Source organism: Drosophila ananassae, chromosome 2L (genome assembly GCF_017639315.1).
Source record: "Drosophila ananassae strain 14024-0371.13 chromosome 2L, ASM1763931v2, whole genome shotgun sequence".
NCBI classification, from domain to species: domain Eukaryota; kingdom Metazoa; phylum Arthropoda; class Insecta; order Diptera; family Drosophilidae; genus Drosophila; species Drosophila ananassae.
In genome coordinates, this window is record NC_057927.1 from 10,179,815 (window position 1) to 10,207,027 (window position 27,213).

Consider the following 27,213-nt stretch of genomic DNA (forward strand, 5'->3'; position numbering starts at 1 on the left):
GTTAATGCAATGCTAATGAGATGCCATTACGGTTATGGCCCACGCATTGCCAAAAACGAGGATTTCTCCCTAGGCACCATTGTCTAAGCAAAGCTCTTTGGTCTCTGCGCTTGGTCTGTGGGTATAGCCCAGTTATTAGCCATGCAACAGAGATGATAATTAACACCTTTTCCGACATACACTACATATATAATATATATGTGTATTTAATTAATGATATGGCCGACGTGCAAGTGACAACCCCACGTATCTTAGCCAGTTAAAACGAAGGCGGAAATGTGCGGCGCTTAGTCAGCAGGCGGCGACCGTGTCAGAGATGGCAACTTTTGCCATCTGACGCATGCAAATTAACGACGTACCACCGAAAGCCACAGACACTGCTACTGCAACTACAAATGGTTAATAAATAAAATTTACTTAAAATATTGGCGTATAAAAATAGCCAGTAACTAACACTGACACTTGCAGTCAAGTCAAGTAATTTATTAGCCCTGAGAGAGTCGTCTTTAAAGGAAGGTTTCAAAGTAATTACACTGACACTTTATTTAAAGTTTAAACTCTAAAGTAAGTTAAATAAAATCCTTAAAATATGATTCCCAAATGCCTGTGGAAGTAAAGGGTCAACAAACTGTATGCAGCAGGTTGCAGGTTGCCCGGCCAAGTCGTGGTCAAACGGTGGCCAACAGTGGCCAATGGCTAATGGCCGACACCGAGTGGCAAAGTGGCAACGGGCAGGCAGGCATTCAGGCTAACTAACCATCCAGCGGCCAGCGGGCCAGCCCAAGCACTTTGCTTATTAAAGTACAACAGCCATCGCTGTACATCGGCGAGAAATTTATTATGATGATATTGTGTGCATAAAACCAAGCAACAATGAGGGGAAATTTATTATCGCTGCGGCATCGAACAGCTTTGGCTTTGGTTTTGGTCTTGGTTTCGATTTTATGCCTTCCAGCCACCATGAAAGTTGCATTTAACGGAAGGGCCAGCAATAGCACTCTTGGCGATGCCATTGCCGCACCAAAGACAATGCATTCAAATTGTAATTCTCTCCATTATTTTTGTATTTTTTTTTCTTCCTTCACTGAAAGTTTTCCGAAAGGGCGGGCTTTGCGTTGGTGTTTGTTTTTTTTTTTTTTTTAACCGCAACACTTTCGTTGAAGGGGCCAACAACGTGTCGCATAATCGGCGAAACAGCAAAACGGGAAACGGGAAGGGCCCCCAGAGATCTGGCCAAGAGACAGAGGACTCTTAACCACAACAAAGCTGTCGAGCGGCTATAGCGGGAGATAGTCATGGCCAAAGGCGATTGTGGCCAAAACACCTGGAACTTTTACAAGCTTCCTGGAAGAATAAACCCCCCATGTAACAGGGCAAAATTGTCGCTTCAGGCAACTCACAATTATATAAACAATTTTTAGCTCCTAATAACCAAAATATCTGTTAAATTTCCGGGAAATTATTTCACTTCCGAGAACAAAGACACAATAACCCTTTTATAGTGCATTTATAAACTCATTACACCCACTTTTATGGTTGGTTTTTGGAAGCAATTCATACCAATTCCTATTTAGATGAAGTGATGTATGATTATCGCAGAGCCAACGCCTGGATAAATATAGTGTATCAAAGGTAATGGTACACCGGGCAAGCTGAAACTAAAAAAAAATTACATGGCTGATGGAAGGAAAAACAAAAATGAATTGTGGTTACATTATAAACGGGCGACTGAACAACAACTACTACGCCAAAGAGAGCTGTAGCTGTCAGTTCCCCGGCTGGGGAACCAACCTCTGACGAAGGGCGCCGGTAGAAAATTTTTGCCGCTGCCCGAGGCTGTTTTGTGGCCACAGAAAATATATATATACATACATATATTGCCATATTGTTAGGGCATGAATACCCATAACCGAGGTTGGGGAACAGCTGACTGCAGACACACAAAAAAAAAATATATATAGGCAACTGAAAGTGCAACAAGACAGTTGTTAAAAGCACTCTTTATATGCACATAATAACTTTTGATTGCCATTTGCTTATTTGGAGCATTATTTAAGTTTCATTAACAAATAGTAAATTGCTTTCGAAAGTACACCGCGCCGAATGAGTGACTGAGTGAGTGAATATGAACTCGCCATTCGCAGACAGCCGCGACAACGTTTGATTGACGCTCTGGCCAGTTGCGTTTGGGTAAAAATTAACCAAACGGCCAGCCAGACCAACACTTTCGCCCGGGCCCGGGCCAGGCTTGGCTTGGCTTGGCCTGGGCAGGCATTTCTTTTCTTGTGGACTGTCTTGGTATTTCTATAGAGATTTCACGTGCTGGCCAACAAGCCAACAAGCCAGTAAGCCAGATAGACGCCAAAAGGCAAAAATATTCATTTCATTAAATTTAATATTTTCATTAGCAGACTTTCAGATGATTGGACAGGCGCAGACAGACAGATCCGCGACCGGAGATAAGCCTATCCAAAAAGGGGGTAAACAACTACAATGCTGACATTATTGTGACGGCCGGACGGAGATTTATGTTTTAATTGCCAACCTCCTTTTTATCTCATATGTGAGTGAATGAAAGTGCGGAAAGCTCTCGGAAAGTCAGTCGTCAAAGGAAAGGATCTGGCGGATAGGAATGCCTTACCATAAACGCCTTTCAAGCCCGACAACATGAACAATTTTTGAGATATTTTTAATACTTGTAGTTCCTTGCTTTCTCAGGCTTACAAGGCCATTTAATAAATACCCTATTTTGTTATAGTTTCTGTAAGAATAAATCAGGTGTCTCCAACACCTGATGGGTTAATGACCATCCAGATCAAAAACCTCCCGGCAATTGGTGCGTTCACCTTGCCCGCCGGTTTCTCGATTGAAGATAACCGAAACCCCAAAAAAAAATAAAGCGGTTTTCGTATTAACTTTGGATCTTTGTTACCCAATCGACTCCTGACGCAAGTATCGAAGGCGAAAATCGAAAATCAAAGATGAAAAGGCTGGCATGACTAAGGAAATCGAAATGGCAAGAAAGCAAGCAGCTTATATGGTTCGGCTTAGTTCCGGCATAATTTAGCACCAATTTCTATTTGCTTTTCACTCGGCTAATGGGACGGCGTTTATGCGCCAATGCCTAGCACTAACAATTGGCCGGCGCAAAAAAAAAAAATGCAAAAACAAGCAAGAGGCCGGGCTTAACAGAAAAAAAAAAACAAAAAAGGTCACGGCAAAATGGGTAAAATTGAAACTGAAATTGCCCGGCACTTAGAGCGCGAAAGTCACAAAGCCACAACTTTGCTGCAATAAGTAGTATCTGCCAGATACAATCGCAGAGGGGCTTGCGCATTAAAACTTAAATTGCATCGCCATGGCAATTGTAGAAATGGCGCAGCAGCAGAGCAGCAGTCTACACAAAAAAAGCAGTGTACTTTTTTCCTAGAGCCCAGCCATAACAAAAGTTATAATTGCCCCCAGAAGAAGGGTAGGTCGGTAGGTTATGGGCAGTCCCCGAAGGACCTTGAGCTAATGGAAAAGTTTTCGGGGCCCTACCTTTAACAATTTAGGGCGCGTGCGCCTCGTGGGCCCACCATGGCCCTCACTGCTCTTTTTTTTTGTTAGCACTTCTAATTGGCTTGACATGCCCCCAGCTGTTCACTGCACTTTGTTGTTTGCATTTGGCCAGAGTCGAATAGATTTGCATCGCCACATCCTACTGACTGATGGCGGATGGCTGATGGCTCATGACTTATGGCCTCCCATATCGCATATCGTCCAACGCAAACCCCCACACACGAAAAGCAAGCCAACAGCCAACTAGATTTGTGCCGGTTCAATGTCTGTGTCCATTTTCATTGGCGAATATTTCACCAGGCTGTCAACAGTTGGTATCATAAATAAGAGCCAGAGTTCCATTTTCACTTAATAAATAGATTTAATCTACTTTTTATGGAGTTTACAACAAAACACAAATTAAAAGAACTTCCAACTAATATAAAACTTTCTCTGAAACCCTATTTTAAGCCAAAGCTAGAAGCCTTTGTTTAAATTTCATCATAAAAAATAAACATTTCCTGATATTTACCAATTGATAAGAAATAATCTAAACCTTTTTTTAGTTAGTTTTTTGTAGACCTTATCTATGGTCCTTTATATAAACCCACTTGTCATCATTAAAGTTTTTTTTAAGTAGCTCGAAATTAGCTAAATAGTCAGCACCTTTTTTGTGCTAGTCTGGCTCAATCAATAGGGCTTAAAGCAGGGATGCCCAGTCCCATTGCTCTCGTTCCTCCTTTGTTGTTGGATTGCTCTGTCATATGGGTAGAGCAAAATCATATACGTGTGCTGCTCCCAGTATAGGCAAGGCAAATTACAATAACAATTTTTCGTAGTTTAATAACACTTAAACAGTTTCAACACTTTTCTGGCATTTTGTTGTTGGATTGCCGAAAACTTTTCACTGCAAAAAATCACTTCTTGTTGTGGTTTTGGACAGAATGGTTGACTGTGGAACGATGCATTTTTTCTTTGTCGAAAATTTTCTTTGCGAGCAGCAATGTATTATATGTAATATAATAATAAGCGGAAACAAAAAAATTAATTTGGAAAGGCATTTTATTAAATGCTATGCTAAAGTATCTGCGTCACAAGCCGATATGGAAGCGCAGTAAAAAAAATTCGAAAAATAATTGAGCATATTGAAAATAATTATAATCCTAAAATTAATTCTCAATTATCCGAAAAAAAATTTTTTTTTTTTTCTGTTGAAAATGTTACAAAAATTTTTTTCAGTGATACGATAGAAAAAAAAAAAAAAACTATCGCTCATATGTATTTGTGCTTTTGTGCATAGGTATTGGAATTTGCTCTGTCATAAGCAGTGCTTGGGCACCCCTGGCTTAAAGGCTTAGCCGTCTTACAAAAAAAAAACATCTCTAATGTTGTAACAAAACTCCCGAGCCGAGCTAAGCCGGTACTGGGTAGACTACCATTGTCCTCAAGACACAAAGACTGCGACACTTTTTGGCACTCGTATAAAAATATTTAAACTTGACACTCTTCTGCTCGTTGTCCCTGCCTCTGTCTGCCTCTGGCCCCGCCAGTGTCTTTTGACAGTTGTCAGTTGCTGCTTGTTGGTAGCTACATATTTGCTTTGAGAGCAGACCCCAAAATAATAATAACAGAGACTATATACCCCACGAAACAGCATGGCTGGTGTTTGCCTTTTCTATGTACTTGGCTCAAGGTTCATGGCTTTATTAAATTGCTTTGGCTAAAAAAACAGAGTGGAATGGGTTGTGGAATGGGGGGAGAGGCAAGTGTTGGGTTCATTAAGTTGTTTGGGGGCTCCCACTGCGACCCTTTTTGGCATTGAAAGCATAGCCAATTCGTAAATGGTTTCTTTCCTCTATGCTAGTAGTTTCTGGCCAAGGGGGAAGCTCATTTCAGGTTCACTTTGGATTTCCATTGATCGATTCCGCCTTTTGTTTTTGGCACGGAAATTAAGCCAATTTAAGAGCAACACCAATTTCAGCCGATAGACAATTGGTTATCAAAGACTTTTTGCCTTTTTTTGTGTTTCCATTTTCCATTTTGGATTTTAGATTTTGCTTTTTGTTTTTCTTCAAAACTGGTTACGCTTCTATTTAACTCTTAACAAAATTTTAAGCATTTTCGTGGAAGCACTTTTTCGCTGGCGGCTATTATTCTAGCTGCTAATTTGAAATGTGTACGAGCATCTAACATAAGCAGCCATGCCAGCCATAAATCACACTCCCCTTAGAATGGCTCAAGAATTTGCGTTTAGAAAGTCACGGCTAAGATTTGACCAAGAACTCAAGTCGCGTCCACTAATTAAACAGACTGCACACTGTTACCCAATAAGCCGTAAAAGTATAAACCAAAGTAACCGTTTAATAGACTGGCTATTACAAAAAAAAAGGTTTCCTAGAAAGTAACGTAAAATACATTTTTATGACTTGTAAATGTAACTATTTATGACTTTTGTTAAGACCATAGAACAGTTTAAAGAAGCAAGGTTGCTGATCAATATGATTGAAGGTCATCTACTGTCTTCACAGCTATTTCTTCGTAAATCATTACCTTTTTTTTTTTAAACCCACTGTGCATTTGGGAGTTGCTAGACGGCGCTAACAAATTGGTTTTTTATTTTGTTTACTGTCCGCTGGCCGGGCGGGAAGCTAGCTACTAGCGCCCCAAGGGTGCACATAATTAGACGCTTGGCCACTTGGCCACTTTGGCCACTTCATCTTTGAGGACTGAAGACCGGCACGGCACTACGGCACTCTAGCACTATGGAGGATTGAAGATTGTGTGGAATGGGCGACTGGACGAGTGGAGGGAATGGAGAAATACCTCTGGCCACTGCTGCCTGCCTTTCAGGTGCACTCGAGCCACGCACTTGCCGCATGAATTGCACTTATTCGTGCTATTTAAGCTGAGTTAGCCGGGGATTGTATTCATAAGCCTCGGCTAATGAGACGGTCGCAGCAACAAAAAACGGCAACTACGGCAGCTTCGGAATTTTCAGCATTTTCATTACGGCTTTTATGTAACAGAGCGGCAGAGCGGCAGAGCGCTTACCTTACCTTCGTTTAATGTAATGTGTATTGTAATGTAATGGCAAGAGAACGTCGGCCGAAAGGCCTTCTACTACTACTACTACTACTGCTATGATGATGACAACGACCAAGCCCAATCCGAACCGAAAATCCAAGCCTATTAGAGAGGCGCTGTGGCATTTGTATGTTATTTGCATGGCCGTGGCCGAGCGCGGCTTTAATCGCCGCAATTGAACGGCGGGCTGTGGCTTTACGAGCTTACTGAGATCTGCTGACAGCAGCGAATCATTTCGGACCAGGGGAATCCAAAGGAAGGCTACCGAAGGAGGAGAACAGCGGCTTTGGTTTAACAATTCAATTAGATGGATTCACTTCCAGCGGCTGACAGTCAAACGAAAGAGTTACGAGTCGAGGTCTCCTCGTAAAAATAAAGATCAGATAGCTACATTTAATTGTAGGGTTTAAAGATCTGATGTTTTTGCCAAAAAAAAGTCAAGTCTTTCCTTTGACAGTTGAGTTTCAAAACTCAAGATTTATGCAAAAACGTAGTCATTTGGAGCCACCAGAAGTTAAGGTTTTCCACAAAACTACATTAGCATTAATGCTCACCTTTTTAGCATCGCATTAAACTTGCAGATCCAAGACAAAAAACACAAAAATTCAGCAAATAAAAAAAAATGATGAGATAAAGGAAAACATCATATTCTTGGTCACGACTCGCTGTTGGCCAACTCACAGAGCCATTTCATGATTTATGGAGCTTAGTCACAATAGGCCAAGCGATGTAACACAGCCAGAAGGCCAAATGCATTTTTCCTGGCCACATTTCAATTAATTTTAAATTAATTCGCAACATTTTATTGATTTTTTTTTAGCTGGTTTTTTTTTTTATCGCAAAAAAAGAATCGAAATAAAGCGAATGTAAGCGACTAATTAGTCGGGGGCATGGCTGCTTAACAGCCAACCAGTTTCCTTACCTCATTTGATAACAAAAACAACAAAAATCAACTCTCGAACGCTGTTTGGCTTACAAAAACAGTTAACAGATAGAGCCCAAACATGGCCATGTGATGCACTGTCACTGGAAAAGCGCCATAAAAGACTTGTTTGCATGCCAGGCCTCCTAGACTAGGTTTTGCCATTTATCTGGCCATAGCCGCTGAAACTTGGCGAAAATAATAATAAAAAACTAAGAGAAGGAGACGGACTGAGCATGTAGCTAGCAAGTGGTTGGCTTTAAATGAGGACACCGACTAATATCCATGCCGATCGATAAATGCGGCCGCCAATAACTGGAAATACACATCAAGTATACGACTCGTTGACAGCGTTGAAAGCAGCCAGAGCTAAGCAGCGACACATTTGCGGTTCAGTGGGTATTTGGGGTGTGCATGCCGGACTTGTTCGTTGGGCTCGTTAATAGCTGGGCGCTGTCTCTGGCCGCTCATTGTTGGGTTTTCAGATGGATTGTGGGTTGCGGGTCGTGGTTTGTGGCTTCTGGCTTGTGGTTCTGGGCGGAGAAATTCTCTAATTCGTACTATTCTCCATTTCATATGTCCCTGACTTTGAGCCATTCCGTGTTGAAAGTGTCCTTTTTTGATGACTCAGACACACGTGGAGGTTCAAGAGAGGGTAGATCGAGTTGTTCTTAGCCTAAAGATAATATTTCTGTTACCTTGTTTTAAGGAAATAATTAATCAGAATTAAAAGATTTCTTTCAGAAAACAGTCCATCAAATCGACAATTTTGCTGTCAGACAGAACATAAATTTAATTTTAAAACAATCTACCCTCGCAATTACTATATACAGTATACAGCTGCAAGTTCGTTGACTTATTGAAAAGGCCATGGCTGTGCATAATTCATAATGAAATTGTATAGTACGTGGAAGCTTTCTTTGGGGAGGTCATAAATTTTCCGCTTTATCGTCGCTCCCAAGCCAAGGGGACACCTTAAGCGGCGCCATATGGGCACAACAAAATGCCCAAAAACCAAAAACCAAAAAAACATGCAGCAAAATTGAAATACGAGCGCAAGAACATCGCTGAATCTGAGAAGCGGACAAGAAGATGTTGCGAGCAGAAGCCCAAGTAGTGAGCAGGCCCAGACAAGTGGTAAGAAGAAAAAAAAAAGCAAAAAAACTTGCCAAACTGGAAACGATCTACCAAAAAAGTAGGGAGCCAGTCACATAAAAAAAAAGACAAAAATAAATATAAAAAAAAAGCAGAAACAGCAGCAGCGGCAGAGGAGGATGCTGGCCACGTTTAAAGACGATGACCTTGGCGACGGCAACAACAACTGCTTCGCTGGCAACTGGCAACTTGTTGCATCTCTGCGACAGCTGGCCGCCACAAGACACCTGAAACTTTGAGAACCTGCAGCCTAAACCTCCCCCAAACACAAATCCAAAACACAAAAAAAAAAACAGCCAAGTAGGTATCTTTTCTCATGAATTTTACGGTAAATTTAGGTCGTTGTTGCAGCAGACTTGTTTACACTGATTTTCCCCAAAACGGCAGACACTGTCGATAGTTTGGCCGGCCAGATGCACTCGAAGAAAAAGGGACTACCTGACAATCTCTACACAATCTAATTAAAATAAAAAAGTAAGCTAGAAATAAAATATCACTAGCAGTCTACAGTTTTGATTTATTTTTACTAATTATTTTTTTTTGAAATTATTTTCTATTTAATGAGCTATTAATTATTTTGCGTGGAATAGTGTCTGCTGTCATCCCGACTAAATATAGCCATGGACAAGCCATGGCCATGTTTCTGTTTGTCTCACATTGGATTTCCTGCAACATCCATCGCTCCTATCGCAGCATCCTCATCGTGTGGAGTATTTTTTTTTTTTTTATAATTTTTTCAACAAAAAAATTTATATACTTTCGTCCGTTTCCGTTTTGTGGGGAAGTTGCTGGCTAGTTGTTGGTTACTGGCCAGTTGCCGTAATTATCGTAAGCTTTGCGGATTTAGCCTATTTGGGGCATGACACAAATTTGGCAAGCCCCATCGTATCTATTCGCATGTATAGTATAAGTGGCTTTGACTGAATCTGACTCTGGCTCCAGCTCTGGCTCTGACTGTGGCTTGTTTTCTTGCAAACAATTTAACAATTAAAAACACGCGCTCTTTTCGGCTTCCACCGGAGCGACCAGAGCGTCCGTCATTAACTCGTTAATCCACGCGAAAATAATTTATTATAATTGCACATATACATTTTTGTTCATTTTGCTGCGATTCGCATGAAACATAAAACGACAGGCAACTCCTTCGTCAGGCCGCGCTTGGTTGGCCAATAAAATGTGTAAGACTTCTTGCTGTCTGCTGTCTCAGAGTCTCTGAATACTCTGGCCCAGAAATTAAAAGGGTTGAAGGTCTCACAAGTCTCCCTCCTGGCAGGCGATAATGATTTTTAGTGTCTTGTAAAAGCATTAAAATCGGATTTGCCATAAAGTTTACAAATAAAATAAAGTTTCGCCTCACTTTATCATAAATCTTTTGAAAGAAACAAGTTTGCATTTTAATTAAAGCTGACCAAGCTTTTCAGTTTCGATTCAGATAGAGTATCTATTTCCGGCCACTCTGACACCAGACTGCTAATTCTTACCAGCATGACACAGGGGTTGGGACTCTTGTTGGGGTTGCATTGGACACTCACCTGCAAAGGAAAAAGATAAATAATTAAAATCACGATAAAATTCTTTTATAAATAAGCTTTGCATTCATCGTTCGATTAGATTACAAACTAGACACGACTTTCAACTATGAAAAAACAAGTGTTAGCTCACTTTGTTCCCATGAATAGAATTAACATGAGCTCCATGACGTAGCCAAGTCCAACACAAACAACTAACAAAAACTGTTTCGTAACACGAGGGCATTTATGATGGCAAATTGTTTACAAAGAAGCATATATTTTTTTTGGCAAATGGCCAGGTCAGGCAGGCCGTGCCAGGGGAAAGAGATCCAGTACACAAGTCCGTGCACATTTCAATTTGGCAGCCGGTTTGCATATAAGTTATAACATAGACGGATCATTAGGCAGCTGGCCAGGCAGAGCAGCTCTGGATTTGTTATAACGCCGCCAATCTAACTGAAAACGAGTGTGTGCCTCGCATCCACGTATGTGTATCTGTATCTGTTTGGAGAAAGTCGGAAGCTCCAAGGCACAAAGCCAAAGCTGGAACTCCAAAGCTGTAGCTGAAGAAGCAGCCACCGAAGACACGACGTTGCAAATGATGGAGGTACCTGGAGTTGGAGTTGGAGTTTGGGATGATGATGTTGCTGAATCTGAATCTGAATCTGCTGGCTGGCAAACAAAGCGCAAAAGCCACCACGGTTAATCTCGGCCAATAAGTGGAGCACACACACAAATTGCAATTTTATTTTATTATTATTTTTTTTTTTTGCATAATCAAAAGCTCCGTTGAACCGAAACTCATTTATAAAATGTGCATGACCATTATTTTTAATTGAAAAATAAAAAAGAAAAAAAGAAAGCACACAAATTGAACACAAAGGAAAAACTTTAGTTACCTTCGAGGTTTTAATTAAAAATCCTTTGCTCATAATTTGTCATGTGTCATGTCTGTATTACCACTTGACTTGCGGGTGGGTTGGGCCGAGTGGGGCCGAGTGGGGCCGAGTGGGTGGGGTCAAGACAACGCAACTCCCACGCCCAGTTAAATGGCGCTTTAATTGCAATAAAATCCAAAACAGAAACCTCAACGGCTGCCGCATTTTCTTCAAAACCGACACTGACGGGCGGGCAGAAACTTTCCGAATAGAAAAGAATAATGGGAAAATAATGCCTCTAATTATCATTAGTAAGTAATTTTAAAGACCCCGGGAAGAACCCCAACTATGACGTTCCAGAATCCGCTCCTAAGAGAAAACTTGCCACCGAAAAAACAAAAAAAAAAAATTAAATAAAAACTGGCCGGGCACGGAAGACAAAAGAGATATATAGAAGACAGACTTCCTACTCCCACAAACGATTGTCATTAGTCACTAGAAGTGAGGCAAGATCTAAGGCCGCACCACTGAGACAACTGCCTGGCATCGAGATCGAGAAAATAGAAAGCCAACAACCAATGTCGAGAAAGCCAAAAAGAACTTAACACAATTTACACTCACGAACGCTTTTCCAACTTAAGCGCTAAAAGAGCTAGAAAATTATCCGCGAGTGCTGTGGGAGATGGGAGATGACAACCGCAAGTGGGTGTTGGTTGCTGGTTTATTTTGTATTTTTCATTCCAATTCCGATTGCAGCTCCAATTGCGAATTATCACACACAAATGGCACCACCGACCGCGAAACCCGAAACTCTTTATGAGGAAAAATATGATTGGAAACTATTAGCGATGAAGTCTGCCGGGATGGAGGTGTCAAATAACGCGGATGTATAAATATTATGTCATTTGTTGCATTAGGAGGTGTTGCAGCTGTTCCCCATTTGAGGCCTACCAAGGTACTTGTTTATATTAATAATTAATAATTGCAACCATGTGATTAGTCTTTAAATTATGGTTTTTTGTCCGACACCCAAGACGGATGTACTATTATTATACTACCTATATACTTATAGGTTGGCTTTCCAACCTTTCGAGGCTGAGGAGACTCTGGAGAAATCTCGGTTATGAGCCGCTAATGCGCTCAATTAACCCGCACAGCTCCAATTGCAGTTGCATTAACTATCAATTTTCTCTTTCATTGTTCTGCACTACAACCATACCATCTGCTCCATACCGTACTATATAATAATGATTCTTAATGGTCGTTGGTCACACATGCGTAGAAATGCGTTGCGCTTCAGTATCCAACAGATACACTGTCTGCCGGCAATTAAGAGTGTGAATTTTAAGCCATAAAACTGTTGCAACAGTTGGACCGACCCGTTGCTCGCTTGTCATTGTTGGTATCTGATTTTTTTTTCTTTTTTTTTTTTTTCATGATTTTCGGGTGAAAGTTTTGTTCTACGAGAGTTACAGTACCCAGCTTGGTTTTTGTTACAGATTTTTCCTCTGTGCTCTCTGGCCTTTTTGTTTGTTGGTTTGTGTGCCAGTTTGAACAATTTTCTAGACATAATTAGCCCACTCGCATATCTTATCATGGCGAATAGTTCACATGAGCTGGCAGGCAGCTCACAGCTCGCAGCTCCAATCGAATGAATCTGCCAACAGTTTTGGTAGAAAGTTCACAACGTATGTATCTGACAGATAGCAGCAGCAGCAGCAGCAGCAGGAGGAGCGACCGTTGTCTGAACAAACATCTTAATTTCACAATAATTGCACAAAATGAAATTGAAAAGCCCAAGAGAATGGTTAATGGTTAGGAGAATGGAATGGTTAATGGCAGCCAATTCAAGTGACGGGCCCTGCGATTGCCTCCTCGACTGCAGAGAAAGAAAATAAGGGATCGGCTTCTTGGCGATAGCTGGGCCTTTGAAGGCTCTTCCGCTCTAAAATAATTGTTTGTTTATCAAATGGGCTCATAAAAATCCATCATAGAAACAAAATTGTTTAGCTTATGAGGCAGTGTTTATTTATGTTTTTTTTTTTAGAGTGCAAGCTAACCTGACTGACTGACTGACTCAGTGAACGATCCGAAAGTGCAAACATTCAACACTGGTGGCACCAGCTGGACGACGATTGCCTCGCGGACAGGCGCAACCATCAGCAGATTGCAGAGCCCACAGCCCAGAGCCCAAAGTGTCTTGCTTTTTATTTTTTGGGGCGTGCGGCAGCAGCAGTTGCAGGGGCACTGTTTGCTATTTGCATGGCTTGACTTGGCTTGGATTGGCTTGGCACACAATAGACGACAGCCGCCGAGTAGCCGAGTGGGAGAGCAGGTGAAAAGTGTCCGACAAAAGGAAAACAAACTTTGTATCTGTTGAATGTCGGCCTACTGCTTGGTGTTGCCGCCGCCGACTGCCGACTGCCGCCTGACTGACTTTTTCTAGCCCCAATGCGGTGCAATTTCATAATGGCGTCGTCGAGCCAGTCAAGCCAAGATCGCTGCAATGCTGGGCAGAGACTCTTTTCATCAGACTGTGAGGCAGTTGCTGCCACTATGCCGCATCTTGCACGTTCCACATTGGCCCGATTGTGGGCCCAACTGCCTTATTTTGGGTGTCTGTCTGCCTGTCATGCCCTTTCCCAAAAAGGTTGTCGCTGGCTTTTTAAACAGTCATCGCATAGATCATACGTTGGGCAATTTAAAAGCAATTTGAAAACCTTTGAACCGACTGTTTGTTATTCAAAACATCAGATAGCTTTTTCTGATAATAGATTGTTTTGGAAAATCTTTAGAAAACAAACAGGAAGTGGGTAGATTCTTTAGAAATCTTTCTGTAGAAAGAGTATCAAAGTTTTCACACTTTTGCAAAAGACTCCCCTCCTCTCCGTGGCACGTAATTGTCTATCAAATCTCTTTTTTTTTTCCATTTCTGTTGTCTGACCAAAATATGATCAATTGTTGGTATCATTTTTTTTTTGTTCCTGTTTCTGCCACAGCTTTTGTTTTTTTGCTTGCTGTCTTTTTGGTTTAGTGCTGGGGCCGATCTTTCGAACAATAAGCGAATATTGTTCGCAAATGCGAAATAATAATAATGTTCAGCAACCAAAATTGAGCCATGTTACCGCATCGACAAGAGCCAGAGCCAAGCCAGGTTGTTGCAACTTGCAACAATAATTGAGCGCTTGGTTTGCTGTTGCTTTTGCTGTTGGTTTGGCTTTTTGTCTTGTTTTGTAATTGCCATGCAAAAAGGAAACACAAACGGACAACTTCAATGCATTTGTAATTACATTTGATTGCAACAATTATTTAAAAATCAAAAAAAAAAACATCAAAATAATCCAAAATTCGAGAGTGTGGCAGGCAGCTCCCTCCTTAAAAACGTGCAAAAAGCAGTCGTATTAAAAAGTCATCATTCTCAATCAGGGCGGAGAGTAGTTGGGGCCAAGCTCAGAACCAAAAACGACAGACTTAATTAAGATAACTCTTTTATTTTTTTTGCGTGGAAATGAGGTCATCCTCATATCCGTAACGCCTGTCAATTGGCCTTTGCTGAGTCTACTACTCTGGGCCTGGCTATAAAGTTTTTGCCACTCGGTGGCATTGGCCCAAAAGCTGACCACACGCCACACTAGCTCCGCTGGCGGCGGTGGCGATATTAATTAAAAGGGGTCGTTAAAAAATGAGTAATAAAGCAATAAAGGTGGCTCCTTTTAACGACCATCTCTCCAATTGGCATTGCAAGTCACTGCCGGAGTCGAGATGAAATAAAGTAATTAGCCCGAGGAGCAAAGGAATGTTTCCCTTGAGGGCTAATAGAAAGTTCAATTGATTTTCCAGCCTATATTTTTATGAAAATTGGTTTGAAAAATGAATGGAAAGTGGTTTAAAATAATGATATACCAGTTGACCTTTAACAAGCTCCAATTTAAGCCCATTTATAAACGAATGTCAACTACCAAAAATTGAATTCGAAATACCAATTTCATATTCAGAGCCAGTGACGCAGAGAGCTCTATAAGACGGTCTATTTATGTGGCGGGGTGGTATCTGGGTGTATCTATTTCAGTCTGGTCGAAATGCCGAGGCGTACGTCCAATGTGCCAAAAAATAATACAAATAAACATTCCAAAAGTCAAAAAGTATTGGCCATTCAAGAAAACCTATTCAAATGTGTTTATGTGACTTTAATTACGTGACAGCGCACTTGGAATGAGAAAACATTGAAATCGTATTAAATATTTATGTGTGTATGCAGTTGACACAGATACTCGCACACACTGAGATACACTGAGATCCGACTATCCATCAGATCTATCTACATCTAGACTTTCAGTCCCAAGATGGAGTTACTTGCGAACCAAAATCAAAAGCCAAGTATCGGAGGTGACGCAATTTACAAAACAAAATTCTACAAATACAAATAAATGTTGGTAGCTGGCTAACTGTATCTGATGGATACATATTTGCCAACCAAAGAGAAAAGCAATAGCTAACAGCCAAAAATAAAAGCTGGTCGGAGTTGGTTCGCCGTTCAAATGTCCGTCAACCGATTGAATCGCGTCGAATCGCATTGAATCGCATTGAATCGCTTTGAATCGCTTTGAATCGCATGTGGCAAGGTGTAATTTACCCTTCAATCAATGCGCAGGCGCACCCGCCTTCCTCCTACACCACCTGCCACCTTCCTTCTCCTTTCGCATCAGTTGGCAGCACATTTGGGTTAACAATTGGTTAACTGTATGCCGGCCATATCGTGGGCTTGCGGCCATAATATAATACTTGTACGTGTGCTTGTGTGCCGAATGACTAACTGGGCGCAAGGTGCTTTTTATACTCTGTTAAAAAAGCATTAAAATATTGTGAGGAAGTCGGCGGCAGTGCCTGAACACAGAAGAAAGCGGCAATTCGCTGATTAAGTGCATAATAATAGTTCATCTTTACAACTTTTCATTACAATTTTTATTACAGACTATTTCAATTACCATTCAATCCATCCTAAGCAAGAATGATTTATCGATCTACTTGACCATTTGTAGATAATTAATTATTAATTTCTTAATTGCTTTTTATTCATTTCCTTATACTTTTCTTCAACTGCCTTGGCTTGCTGCCTTTTTATGCAAAGAGTTGAGCCGAAAAAGATGGAGGAAAAAAGCCCCAACAGACAATAAGATGTTGATCATGTTGTAGTTGGCAGGTTAACAAGCAAGCCCGAGCCCGAGCAGCCTTAGGTGTGTATTTATGTTGGAAATATCTGCAGTGAATTGGTGCTTCCTTAATTTACCATGTTAATTGCTCAAATTAACACGCAGATAAATCGCGAGACAAGTCAACAAACCCGTCGAGTCAACAACATTGTTGTTATTTGCGCTTCAAGGCAGTCAGCTAAGGCAGCTAAGTCAGCTAAGGAAGGAAAAACTATTTGTTACTATTTGTGTTGCCTTTTTGCTTTCCAGCATCGATTGACGCGATGGCCAAACAATACGTCCAGTTTGGACAAACATTTGCAGCAAACCATTTTCATTTTTCCAACTTACCAACTTCCCACGTAGCGCAGCAGGTAGCCGCAAAAAAAAACAAACTCGTAGAACGTGCTGGTAAAAATAGCTATAGCCTCTATAGCAGACTCATAGCAATAGAGGAGTTGCAGCAACAAATTTTCAAGTTTAAATCTAAATGTGGCAGTAAATCGTGCCTGGCCGGCAACCAAAATGCTGAGATACTGACTGGCAGGGTCCAGCTCCAAGAAAGCCGGGCTCAAAGAAATTAGAAGCGTGCTGAAGCTGAAGACTCTGAAGCTGAACAAAAAAAAAGGGCAATAGACCGGCCAGATGGTAATCAACATTGTAATCAGTTTTTTTTTTTGTTTTTTTAATGGGGTCAGTTTGGTCGAATAATGAACCGAATTTCCACAAAACTGTTTGTCACACTTTTGACATTTGCACGACTTGGTTGAAGAGCAGAAACTTCCCAAAATAAGCTGTCATTCAAAGAGCACGCAAACGCAGCAGGCCACGCTCTGAAATGCAGTTGGTACAACCCGGCGTATGCGCAATATCTTGTGACACGGCTGGTTGAAAGTGTTAGGGCCCTTTTGATAGAGCTCTTGGTACGTAGGACCTATCTGAAATCGAAACTTTAAATATTTGCCTGCAAACTTAAATATTGACATTTGAGCTCTGAAGATGGGAAAGTGGGGCGCGACTTCGACTTCGACTTAGACGCACTTTGCCAAAAGTTCAACGTTGGCCACGAAAGTTAAGTGTCATCAAAAAAACGGCAAAGAAAAAAGCAACAGAAAATAGAGAAGAACCAAGTTGCAGTTAAATTTAAAACTTTAATGTCATGCACGATGGAAAATGTGAGGAAAATGTGGCATTTTCATGCCAGCCGCCACACATGGCAACACACACTGCCACAAACAGAGGCAGAGGCAGATGCAGCAGATGAACGTTTAGCAGTGGCATCATCAGCTCGTTGAAAAGGGAAACACAACGGCATCGTAAAGCGCGAAAATATCTCAAAACAAACAAATGTGCAGGGGGGGTGAGGGGATCGAGGAACGAGGTGGAAAATGAAAGAAAAGTGCACGTAAACAGAGATAGGCAATGCCAGCTGAACAGAAACCGAGAAGGAAAAACAATATTTCCGCATTCCTCCCCACGCCAACCGTACATACATATTTGACAAAAATTTCATCGCCAAGATGAGATACAACTTGGCAACCCAAATTCATTTTTTATAGATACATCCAAGATCCAAGTGGGTACCTACGAAGTCTGAAAATTCAATTGGAAAGTGTTGCCAATTTGCTCAGCGACAGCGACTTTAATTGTGCGCTTTATTAGCGCAATTTATGCCCCGACTTGGCTCATTGCTCCCAACCACCATCCAACTACCATCCAACTCCCAGCTACCATCGTGAAAATGGCTCGTGCTCCGGCTTAGATCCATTTAGTTTGGCCGGCCTCTTGATTATTATTTTTCAGTCATTGCAATTTTGTCTTATTTGCGGCAATTACGCTCTAAATTCAATTGTTACGAAATTATTATGATTTATACACTGCCATGCGAAGTGTCTGTATCTGTATCTGTTTCATTGTCATATCCGTGAAACTCTTCAATCCACCCGTGCTGTAGATACAGTATCTATAGAAAGTAGAACGGGCCACGAGAGTGAGAAAAGGCGACCGAACAATGGCCAACAAAGCCAGCCGAAAATGAAAACATTAAATGAACAATAAACCAAGATTTAAGAATCTAAAAAATCAAACAGAATTCTACAATACTCTGCAATTCAGAAACACAAATAAAATGTCAGTTTCAGGCTTTCATTTTTTATTTATTTATTATTTATAAATAACACTTCAGATTAAGGTATTCGCTGTTCGTAAGACTCTTTCTTTCCCAGATCACATGACAATTGCAGTCGAGTTGTTATAATAATATTATATGGCTTAATTTGCAAATAAATAAAAAGTAAATTGAGGAATATGGTATATATAAGCATATATTATCCGCATTGTGTGCCATTTCCCAAAGACCCCAGAGTGGAGACTGAGTTGGGGGCTTGGTGTTTGGTGCGAAATTTCACAAGTCAAAAAAAAACAGGCTTGGAGAGTCTAAAAGCTGGATATATATTCAGAAATATATGATTTAGAAGCTCTAGCTCTGAACTTCTAAGAGCCAGAGTCTAATGCATTTGCATTCAAATCCAACAACTGCGAAATAAATGAATCAGAGAACTAAAAACTAAAAAACAGAAGGGAAATGTTAGTTAGATAAACAGTTTCTTGTTTAAATTGTAAGTTTGAAGTGGTTTGTGGTGGGTGGTGGTGATAAGGGTCTAGATTCGCCACGTTTTAGTGCCAGGGAGTGCCACAGATACAAAAAAGTGTACGATGAGTTTGCCACAAGCTGAAAAGTATTACTTTTTGTATGTCAAGGCTGGAATCATGCTTTTCAGAATATTCTTAATTGATTGATCAGACAGCTTACAGAGGAGTGGCCACAATTGCAAAAGAGAAGGGTTTAATATTCTTATATATATTATATTTTTCTTAAATAGAAAATAGCTCACTCAAGTCCCCCAAACACATTCACCAAAAAGGCTTTCATAATCACTTGACTTTTCGATTCGTTGTGCTCTCATTTTTTTCTTATTTCTATTTCTATTTTTCCAGATAAAGCAATTAGCAATGTAAAATAGAAAACAAAAGTCCAAGCCAAGCTCTAAAAATAAAACTAAAAAAAAAAGTTGTGAAAAGGAAAGGCAAGCCATTGGGTCGAGAACTTAATTAGCCATTAGACCAATGATTTAAAGTTCTGTGTTTGCTTTTTAGTTTCAAAGCTTTGACAACTTTTTTCGAAAAACTAAAAAGGGGGGGATACCACAGAATCGAACAATAAAAAAAAGAAACAATTAAAAATGCCAACGGAGCAATGCAAAAGTCAAACAAAGAAGCCAGTAAAAATTGTTATAATGGCTGGACTGATATGGGACCTGGAACATGGACAGCCAGTTGAATAGGAGTCTTGAACAATTGTTTTTAAACCGGGGGGGAGTTAATACGAAAAACCCGCATGGAAATGCCAGAGGGGTGTGCTTTCAACCGAGTCAAGACCGTGCATAATCAATGCACGAACCGCGAACCGAAATGAGTGACACAAGTGAGTTTTGTAGAACTCTAGACAAGATATACATATAATAGCAGACTCTCAAGATCACTAAACGGAGGAGAGCCAGCAAATTGCTGCTGTGTTGTAACAATTAAAAATTAACCAGTAGTTAGTAGTTAGTCGTAGCTTAATTAACAAGCCAAACAAGGAGAGTTGCAGGGAGACTTCGGATAAAAAGTATAATTATTTTTAGCAACAAGAATGAAATGCGGGTGGTTAAGTAGAGTTTCTATAAGGGATTTCCAAGCCAACTTCTCAACTTCTAAAGGGAACTCCCCTTACTTCTCCCAACTAGTCTCCTAACTCGACCAAACCCATAGTAATATTGAAATCACATCAGACCATCACCGCTTATTTATCAGTTTTTGAATCCGATTAAGAATGACTCTCTACTTCCGCCTGGGAGAACTGATATGCAACTATTTATCAATGGGTATTTGGGGAAAGTATCTGAGAGATGTGAGAGATGGGATGGGAGATACGAACCATTTATCTAGTTAAATCTCATTGAAAACGGGTCTCGGCTCTTGGTTGTCCCAAAAATACAAAAATTAATCCAAATAAAAGCGTTGCGGTGTCCAAGTGGGTTTATTTAACTATAATTTACTGATATTTTCTGTGATTTCACCGATCCGATCGCACAACTAGTCACAGTGGCTTTTATTTTCTATTTTTTCTATTTTTTTTTTTTTTTTTGCCAAAACACACTCTTATAACATTGGTTGTTGTTTCCAAAAATTTCACTTTTAATGCCCGGGTTTCGTAATACAGAGTGGCATTAATTAATATGTGTATATATCTTTTATTTCTTCGATTTCTTAACTCGATATGCAAAAAGAGCGGAGAAGAGCGAAGCACGACGAACTTGTTAAATTATTCCGAATCGAAAAAGTAGAACGGCATCGAAGCGCGTCTTTGCCAAGCAACTTCTGAGATACATATACAATTATAATACGAAACTCACAGATACACGCTCACGCACTCGCGACGAGGATGAAGGTTGTAAAGTGATTCAGATTCAGCATCTCGCGATCAAATGACGCAGAATCTGCTCTTTGTTTAGGACTTATGTTTGCTTTGTTGAAACAAAATATTGAAACACGTGTGATAGATACTGATGTGCCTAGGTTGCCTAGTATCTTTCAGATACAACTTCAGTTGTGGAGTTGCGGCGAAAAAAATAATACGAAGCGATATCGCGTTGTGGCGGCTCTGCAGTTGTTAAACAACTCGGAACCCAACAAAGCTAGCCAGCTGCCACAGCTGAGGAATGAGAGTTCCAGGCCCGCCGCTCTGGCTGAATACAGATACAAAGATACTCTGGCACTGTGAGATACTGAGAAAGAGAGAGCAAATTGAGTAAGTCTTGCTAGCGCTAGTTGCTAGCCCTGCTAGCTCTCTCTCTTTGTGGCTGAATTACAGAGAGTAAGAGTCAATTGAGTGACTCTCTCTCTCTCTCACGCTAGTCTCTAGCCCTGGCCAGCTGCCAGGCTGATTTCCATGAGTCATGTGATAGTGAGTGGAAAAAACAAAAGATACTTCCAGCCGCTAGTACAACTGCCTAAAATTCTTGCTTAAAATACTTGCTTTAATTTCATTTCGAGGGAAATATTTCTACCCAAAACACTTGTTCAAATACATATATTTTGCAAGAAAAAAAAGTGTTTTTCTGTTATTTTTAATTGAGTGACTTTTTGTCAGCCAGCTGAATAAAGAGAGGGAGAGAGAGTGAGTGATTTGAGAGCACTCAAGAGCGCAGTGAAATATCAATGCCAAGAATGCATCTGCTGCATCATCTTGGGTTTCCTATTTCTGAGGATCTTCCTATCATCATCACCGCGTAGGTTGTTTTTTTTTTGGATTTATTCCAAGCCACACGCCCCCACCTGACCCCCTGTTTATATTTGTTTACGCCGTCTGTGTTCTCGGTGCGTTTAATTTGTAGGTAAACATTCTTGGGCCACTTAGGGCGCGGGCGCCTGCTTAGATGTAATCAATTACAGATAATTAAGTAGAAGAAATAAAGAAATCAGAAATCAGAGGAATGCAAGCGTGTAAAGTGTGGCAAAGGGTAATGCACTGGGCCAGAGACACGGCCGCAACTGCCGCAACTGCCACAACTGGCGGCAACAACAACGCATCTAATGTGGCAGCAACATCGGACAGCAATACTAGGAGCGACTAACTAAAGGGGGGGAATCGACTAAGAGATATCTAGTAATTTATTTTATTTTAAGTATTAGATATTAGTATTTTAACAGTATTACTTTATCTGTTAAAACAAATACAATTTATAATTTTAATTAAAATTTAAAAAATAAATCTAGTCCCTAGTCTACCCCTTTTATGACCAATTTCCAGGGTATATAACCGAGTAACTCATTAGTTTTTATTATGGTTGCTGCCTTTGGTGTTGATGTTGCACTGCCATATGGGGCATGGGGCATGGGGCAGTACAGTAAGAGACCAAAGCAAGAACTCAACGCTCGAGTGACCCACTGACTGTCCAACTGGCCGGCCTTTCTTATCTCTACCTCGCCGGTAGCGGCTCTCTATCTCTTTCTGGCCTTTTAATTACTCGCCAAGGAGCCAAGACAACCGAAGCACTCGAATGACACTCCACTGGGGTGCGAGTGGGACACGTGAAGGGCATCAGCACCAGCACCAGCACCAGCACCACCACACCACCACCAGCCCTGCCGTTTCCATAGCACCACCGTTAAAGGTTTAATCAATGGCCCCCCCCCCCCCACAAGTGCTCCAAGAAAAAAGTGGGCGGGATTGGGTGGCACAACTCGACTTTCCGTTGGTTATTTCTGGAAATTGATAAGACTCCTGGAATCGTGTGGTTGAGTCCCTGACCCCCTGATACCCCCACAGGAACCACCAGATATGGATATTTGTTTTGGTTTTCAGATAAAGGATATATGGAAATGGCGCTACTATGATTGTGGTTTATTGTTTAAACAAGATAGCTCTCACTCTCCACTCTATACTACCACTTCCTAGTTCCTATACCACTACCATCCAAGTTCTAGATCTCATAACTCATTATAGATAGAGTCTAGACCCCTTGCTCTTCCTGATAACAGCCATATAGCAGCCCCCACAGAGAGCCCTCGTCATAGTCCCCTACCCTATATAAGCATTTCAGACCATCCGTCCCAGTTTAGTTTGCGAACGTTAGCTGGCCGAGAAGCGCAGGTTTCCAACGGGCTTTGGCACTCACTATATATAATTAATCTCAGAGGTATGGAAATAATGGAAAGGGAGAGTGTTGGAGGGTCATTATACCCTCGAGAGCAGCCATTAGAAACTTAATTGCTTTTAACAGAAATGAACAACAATGACAATTATATTCTATTTATTTCACAGATGCCCTACAAGGTTGAAGCTCTCCCGGACTCGTACGCCCAGTTGGGCGAGGGCCCGCACTGGGATGAGGCCAGGCAGAGTTTGTACTTCGTGGACCTTGAATCGGCCGGGATCAACCGGTACGACTTCAAGCAGAACAAGATCTACAAGGCCAAGATCGAGGGCGAGCAGTGGGCAACCTTCATTCTGCCCATTGAGGGCAAGCCCCAGGAGTTCGCCGTCGGCTGCACCCGGCGCGTGGTGGTCGTCAAGTGGGACAGCTGCTCCCCGGTGGCCAAGGTCGTGTGCACGCTGTTCGAAGTGCAGCCCAACGACAAGGACAACCGCCTCAATGACGCCAAGTGTGATCCCGAGGGTCGGTTCTTTGGCGGCACCATGTTCGATGGCGAGGGCGACATCTTTACCCAGTGGAAGGGCCAGCTCTACAGCTGGCAGTCTGGTGGCCCGGTGAACGTGGTCAGGGACCAGGTGGGCATCTCCAACGGCCTGACCTGGGACGCCAAGGCCAAGAAGTTCTACTACATCGACACCAACAACTTCGAGGTGGTGGGCTACGACTACGACCAGGCCACGGGCGCCGTCTGCAAGCCGAAGGTCGTCTTCGATTTGAGGAGCATCCGTCCGGAAGGCCCCCTCTTCCCCGATGGCATGACCATCGACACCGAGGGCAACCTCTACGTGGCCACCTTCAACGGCGGCACTGTCTTCAAGGTCGACCCGAAGTAAGAAATCCCTCCCCTTGTCCATTCGAAAAATTTTTTTATTTATTTTGTATTTTTTAACCCTCAGGAAGTGCGAGATCCTGCAGGAGATCAAGATCCCCACCACCCAGATCACCTCTGTGGCCTTCGGAGGACCCAACCTGGACATCCTCTATGTGACGACGGCGGACAAGTACGACCAGCCGAAGCCGGCGGGCACCACCTACCAGGTGACCGGGCTCTGTGCCAAGGGCTACCCCGGAGTCAACCTGAAGCTATAGATTCTAGACTTAAAATAAAAGTATAATAGATTAATTGAGCAGGATTTTGTGTAAATAGTTTACTGATAACAGTTTTATTTCTCTTTTAAAACTGAAATATTTCTATTTTATGAGCCCCTTACTTATCGCTTAGAGTCGGTGTAAGAGCTCTCTAAACAGTTCCATTCAGTTCAGTTTAGAAGCGATAGGCAGGGGAATAGGTTCCGTTTTCACAACCGAAGTCCAGAACTCTATTGAAAGGTAGGGGGAAAGTTTAAATTTTGGAACTAAAGAGAACTCCAGTCCATTCTCCTGCAGATGTCCTACAAAGTTGAAGCTCTCCTGGGTTCGTACACCCATGATCCGCTTCCCCACGGCGGCGAGGGTCCCCACTGGGACGCAGCTCGCCAGAGTCTGTACTTCGTGGAAGTCAGACGGGCGGGAATCAACCGCTACGACTTTCAGCAGAACAAGATCTTCAGGGCCAAGATAGAGGGCGAGACCCACGCCAGCTTCATTCTGCCCATTGAGGGCAAGCTCCTGGAGTTCGCCGTGGGCTGTGTCCGTCGGTGTGCCGTCGTCCAGTGAGACGGATCGTCCCCTGTGGCCAAGGTGGTGGGCACCCTCTTCGAGATCCGGCCGGAGCTGAAGGACAACCGACTGAACGACGCCAAGGCCGATCCAAACGGGCGCTTCTTTGGAGGCACCATGGCCCACGGAGTCGAAGACTTCCTCAACGTGTGGAACGCAGAGCTCTACAGCTGGCAGGCTGGTGGGCAGTTGAATGTCCTCAAGGAGAAGGTGGGCCTGTCCAACGGCCTAGCCTGGGACATCAAGGCCAAGAAGTGCTACTACTCGGACACCAACAACTTCGAAGTCGAGTCCTACGACTACGACCAGGCCACTGGCGCTCTTTCCAACCCGAAAGTCTCCTTCGATCTGAGGAAGATTCGTCCTGAGGGTCCCATTTACCCCGATGGCATTACCATCGACACGGAGGGCCACATCTACGTGGCCACTTTCGGTGGATCCACTGTCTTCAAGGTCGATCCAAGGTAGGACGAGGTTCTTATTTAGTCTATTACCAACACATTGGTTTAATCCTAACCCACAGCACTGGAAAAGTCCTCCTGGAGATCGCCATTCCCACCAGCCAGGTCACCTCGGTGGCGTTCGGAGGACCCAACCTGGACATCCTTTATGTGACGACCGCCAATCTCTTCGATCTGCCCAGGCCAGCGGGCGCCGTCTTCCAGGTGACTGGACTGTATTATACTGTATATACTCAATAAAGTTATGCTGCCTCATTGTTTATCTCCAATACCTGCATAATTTCGACAAAGACTCTCTGCTGATTAGTGATAACAGCCCTATATACTAGACTCTAAACTGCCGGTCAGTGACTCAGCTAGTAGCCAGGCAGGTATAAAAGCTCTATAAACTGTTCGATTTAATTCAGTTTGCGAACGATAGCTGAGCTTGTTATTTGATTAAAGGTATGAGGATTTTAATATTATTTATTTGTATGATTAAAAAACTGATTTGTTATCATCTCCGCAGATGTCGTACAAGGTTGAACCTCTGCCGGACTCTGTGGCCCGACTGGGCGAGGGACCCCACTGGGACGAGGCCAGGCAGAGCCTGTACTACGTGGACCTGGACACGGCTGGGATCAACCGCTACGACTTCAAGCAGAAGAAGATCTACAAGGCCAAGATTGAGGGCGAGACATATGCCACCTTCATTCTGCCCATTGAGGGCAAGCCCCAGGAGTTCGCCGTGGGCTGCATCCGTCGGTGTGCCGTCGTCCAGTGGGATGGCTCCTCCCCGGTGGCCAAGGTGGTGCGCACCCTCTTCGAGATCCGGCCGGAGCTGAAGGACAACCGACTGAACGACGCCAAGACCGATCCCAATGGTCGCTTCTACGGCGGCACCATGGCCCATGGCCTCGAGGACTTCTTCAATATCTGGAATGGCGAGCTCTACAGCTGGGAGGCTGGTGGTCAGGTGAAGGTCATCAAGGACAAGGTGGGCCTCTCCAACGGCCTCACCTGGGACACCAAGGCCAAGAAGTTCTACCACGCGGACACCAACAACTTCGAGGTGGTGGGCTACGACTACGACCAGGCCACTGGCGCCGTGTCCAACCCGAAGGTGGTCTTCGACCTGAGGAAAATTCGTCCCGAGGGACCTCTCTACCCCGACGGCCTCACCATCGACACTGAGGGCAACATCTACGTGGCCACCTTTGGCGGATCCTCCGTCTTTAAGGTCAACCCAAGGTAGGATCAATCTGGTTCTAGTTCTTCTTCAAAATATTGATTTTTTTTCTTTAATTTTCAAACAAAAGCACTGGAAAGATCCTTGTGGAGATTAAGATTCCCACCAGCCAGGTGACCTCGCTGGCGTTCGGAGGACCCAGCCTGGACATCCTCTATGTGACGACGGCCAACATCTCGGAGCTGCCCAAGCCCGCTGGCACCATCTTCCAGGTGACCGGACTGAATGCCAAGGGTTACCCCGGAGTCAACCTGAAGGTGTAGACTGTAGAGATTAGGGTTGGAAACCATTCCAAACTATATTTAATAATAAATAAAAAGTCGATTAGAAACTCCTGTTTCCGAAGCGCGATAAGCGGAGGCACTTAACTGGTGTGTTTTTTGTGAAATTGATAAAAGCGACGCCCTTGGTGGACTCTTTGTAGGGCAAACAGTGATTCGAATGGGTGTGATTTGGTTCAGATCACCTGAAGCACCTCAAAGACAAACATTTCTGTTTAATTGGCCAAACAGATAGGAGCCTGGAGAAGAGTCAGATAAGGTCTAAGGCTCTTTGGAGAATCATCTACAATTGAGTTCTGAAAACGTCAATCTTTGCTCCATAAAACTGGTTTATTTTTGGACATTCAATCAAGGGATTACCTGCCATATCCTTGTATCTTTGTATGAACACTGATAAATGGTGATATTTTTCACAATTTTATCTAATCGGAAAGAGGTCTAGGCTCCTCAGAACTTATAATTAGTATGTATGGCACATACCTCCACCAATTACACACTCTTATCACACACTTTTCATAGTATTCTCATGGGAATTTAGAAAACA

At 42.5% G+C, this 27,213-nt stretch overlaps 3 protein-coding genes, 1 long non-coding RNA gene and 1 pseudogene across 10 annotated transcripts in view; 4 read left to right on the top strand and 1 right to left on the bottom strand.

The window, feature by feature from the left end:
* The window catches only part of LOC6500907 (regucalcin), a 38,045-nt gene extending 13,882 nt beyond the window's left edge, over window positions 1–24,163 (top strand). Inside the window, exons 1-3 of one of the 2 annotated variants that reach the window (XM_001954110.4) lie at window positions 22,913–23,022; window positions 23,148–23,869; window positions 23,937–24,163. In XM_001954110.4, coding sequence (XP_001954146.2) covers window positions 23,148–23,869; window positions 23,937–24,129 — 915 coding nt within the window. In that variant the 5' untranslated portion in view covers window positions 22,913–23,022 and the 3' untranslated portion in view covers window positions 24,130–24,163. Of the gene's footprint in view, window positions 1–22,912; window positions 23,023–23,147; window positions 23,870–23,936 lie in introns of those variants that run through there. The other variant, XM_044715721.1, reaches the window with a different exon arrangement.
* LOC6499683 (serine-rich adhesin for platelets) overlaps window positions 1–27,213 on the bottom strand; it is a 51,179-nt gene that overhangs the window by 21,142 nt on the left and 2,824 nt on the right. Inside the window, exon 1 of one of the 6 annotated variants that reach the window (XM_014910699.3) lies at window positions 20,259–21,032. The exons of the other annotated variants lie outside the window; for them this stretch is intronic. Within the exon in view, the coding sequence (XP_014766185.1) occupies window positions 20,259–20,261 (3 nt within the window). The 5' untranslated portion in view covers window positions 20,262–21,032. Of the gene's footprint in view, window positions 1–20,258; window positions 21,033–27,213 lie in introns of those variants that run through there. 6 annotated transcript variants of the gene reach the window in all.
* LOC116654583 lies at window positions 2,226–2,774 on the top strand. Its single transcript, XR_004309815.2, has 2 exons — window positions 2,226–2,345; window positions 2,409–2,774. It is a non-coding gene; the product is annotated as an uncharacterized LOC116654583 (long non-coding RNA).
* On the top strand, window positions 24,272–25,431 carry LOC6500908 (annotated as a pseudogene).
* On the top strand, window positions 25,461–26,756 carry LOC26515198 (regucalcin). The gene is made up of 3 exons (XM_014911916.3): window positions 25,461–25,604; window positions 25,669–26,390; window positions 26,459–26,756. The coding sequence occupies exons 2-3, from the start codon at window positions 25,669–25,671 to the stop codon at window positions 26,649–26,651; spliced, it is 915 nt and encodes a 304-aa protein (XP_014767402.1). The 5' UTR covers window positions 25,461–25,604; the 3' UTR covers window positions 26,652–26,756.

What these genes read in the sequence shown, in the direction of transcription:
- LOC26515198 (XM_014911916.3), top strand. Translation starts at nt 25,669, where the DNA reads ATGTCGTACAAGGTTGAACCTCTGCCGGACTCTGTGGCCCGACTGGGC. An exon ending in GTCTTTAAGGTCAACCCAAG is followed by an intron (nt 26,391 to 26,458) that starts GTAGGATCAATC and finishes TTCAAACAAAAG; the next exon opens with CACTGGAAAGATCCTTGTGG.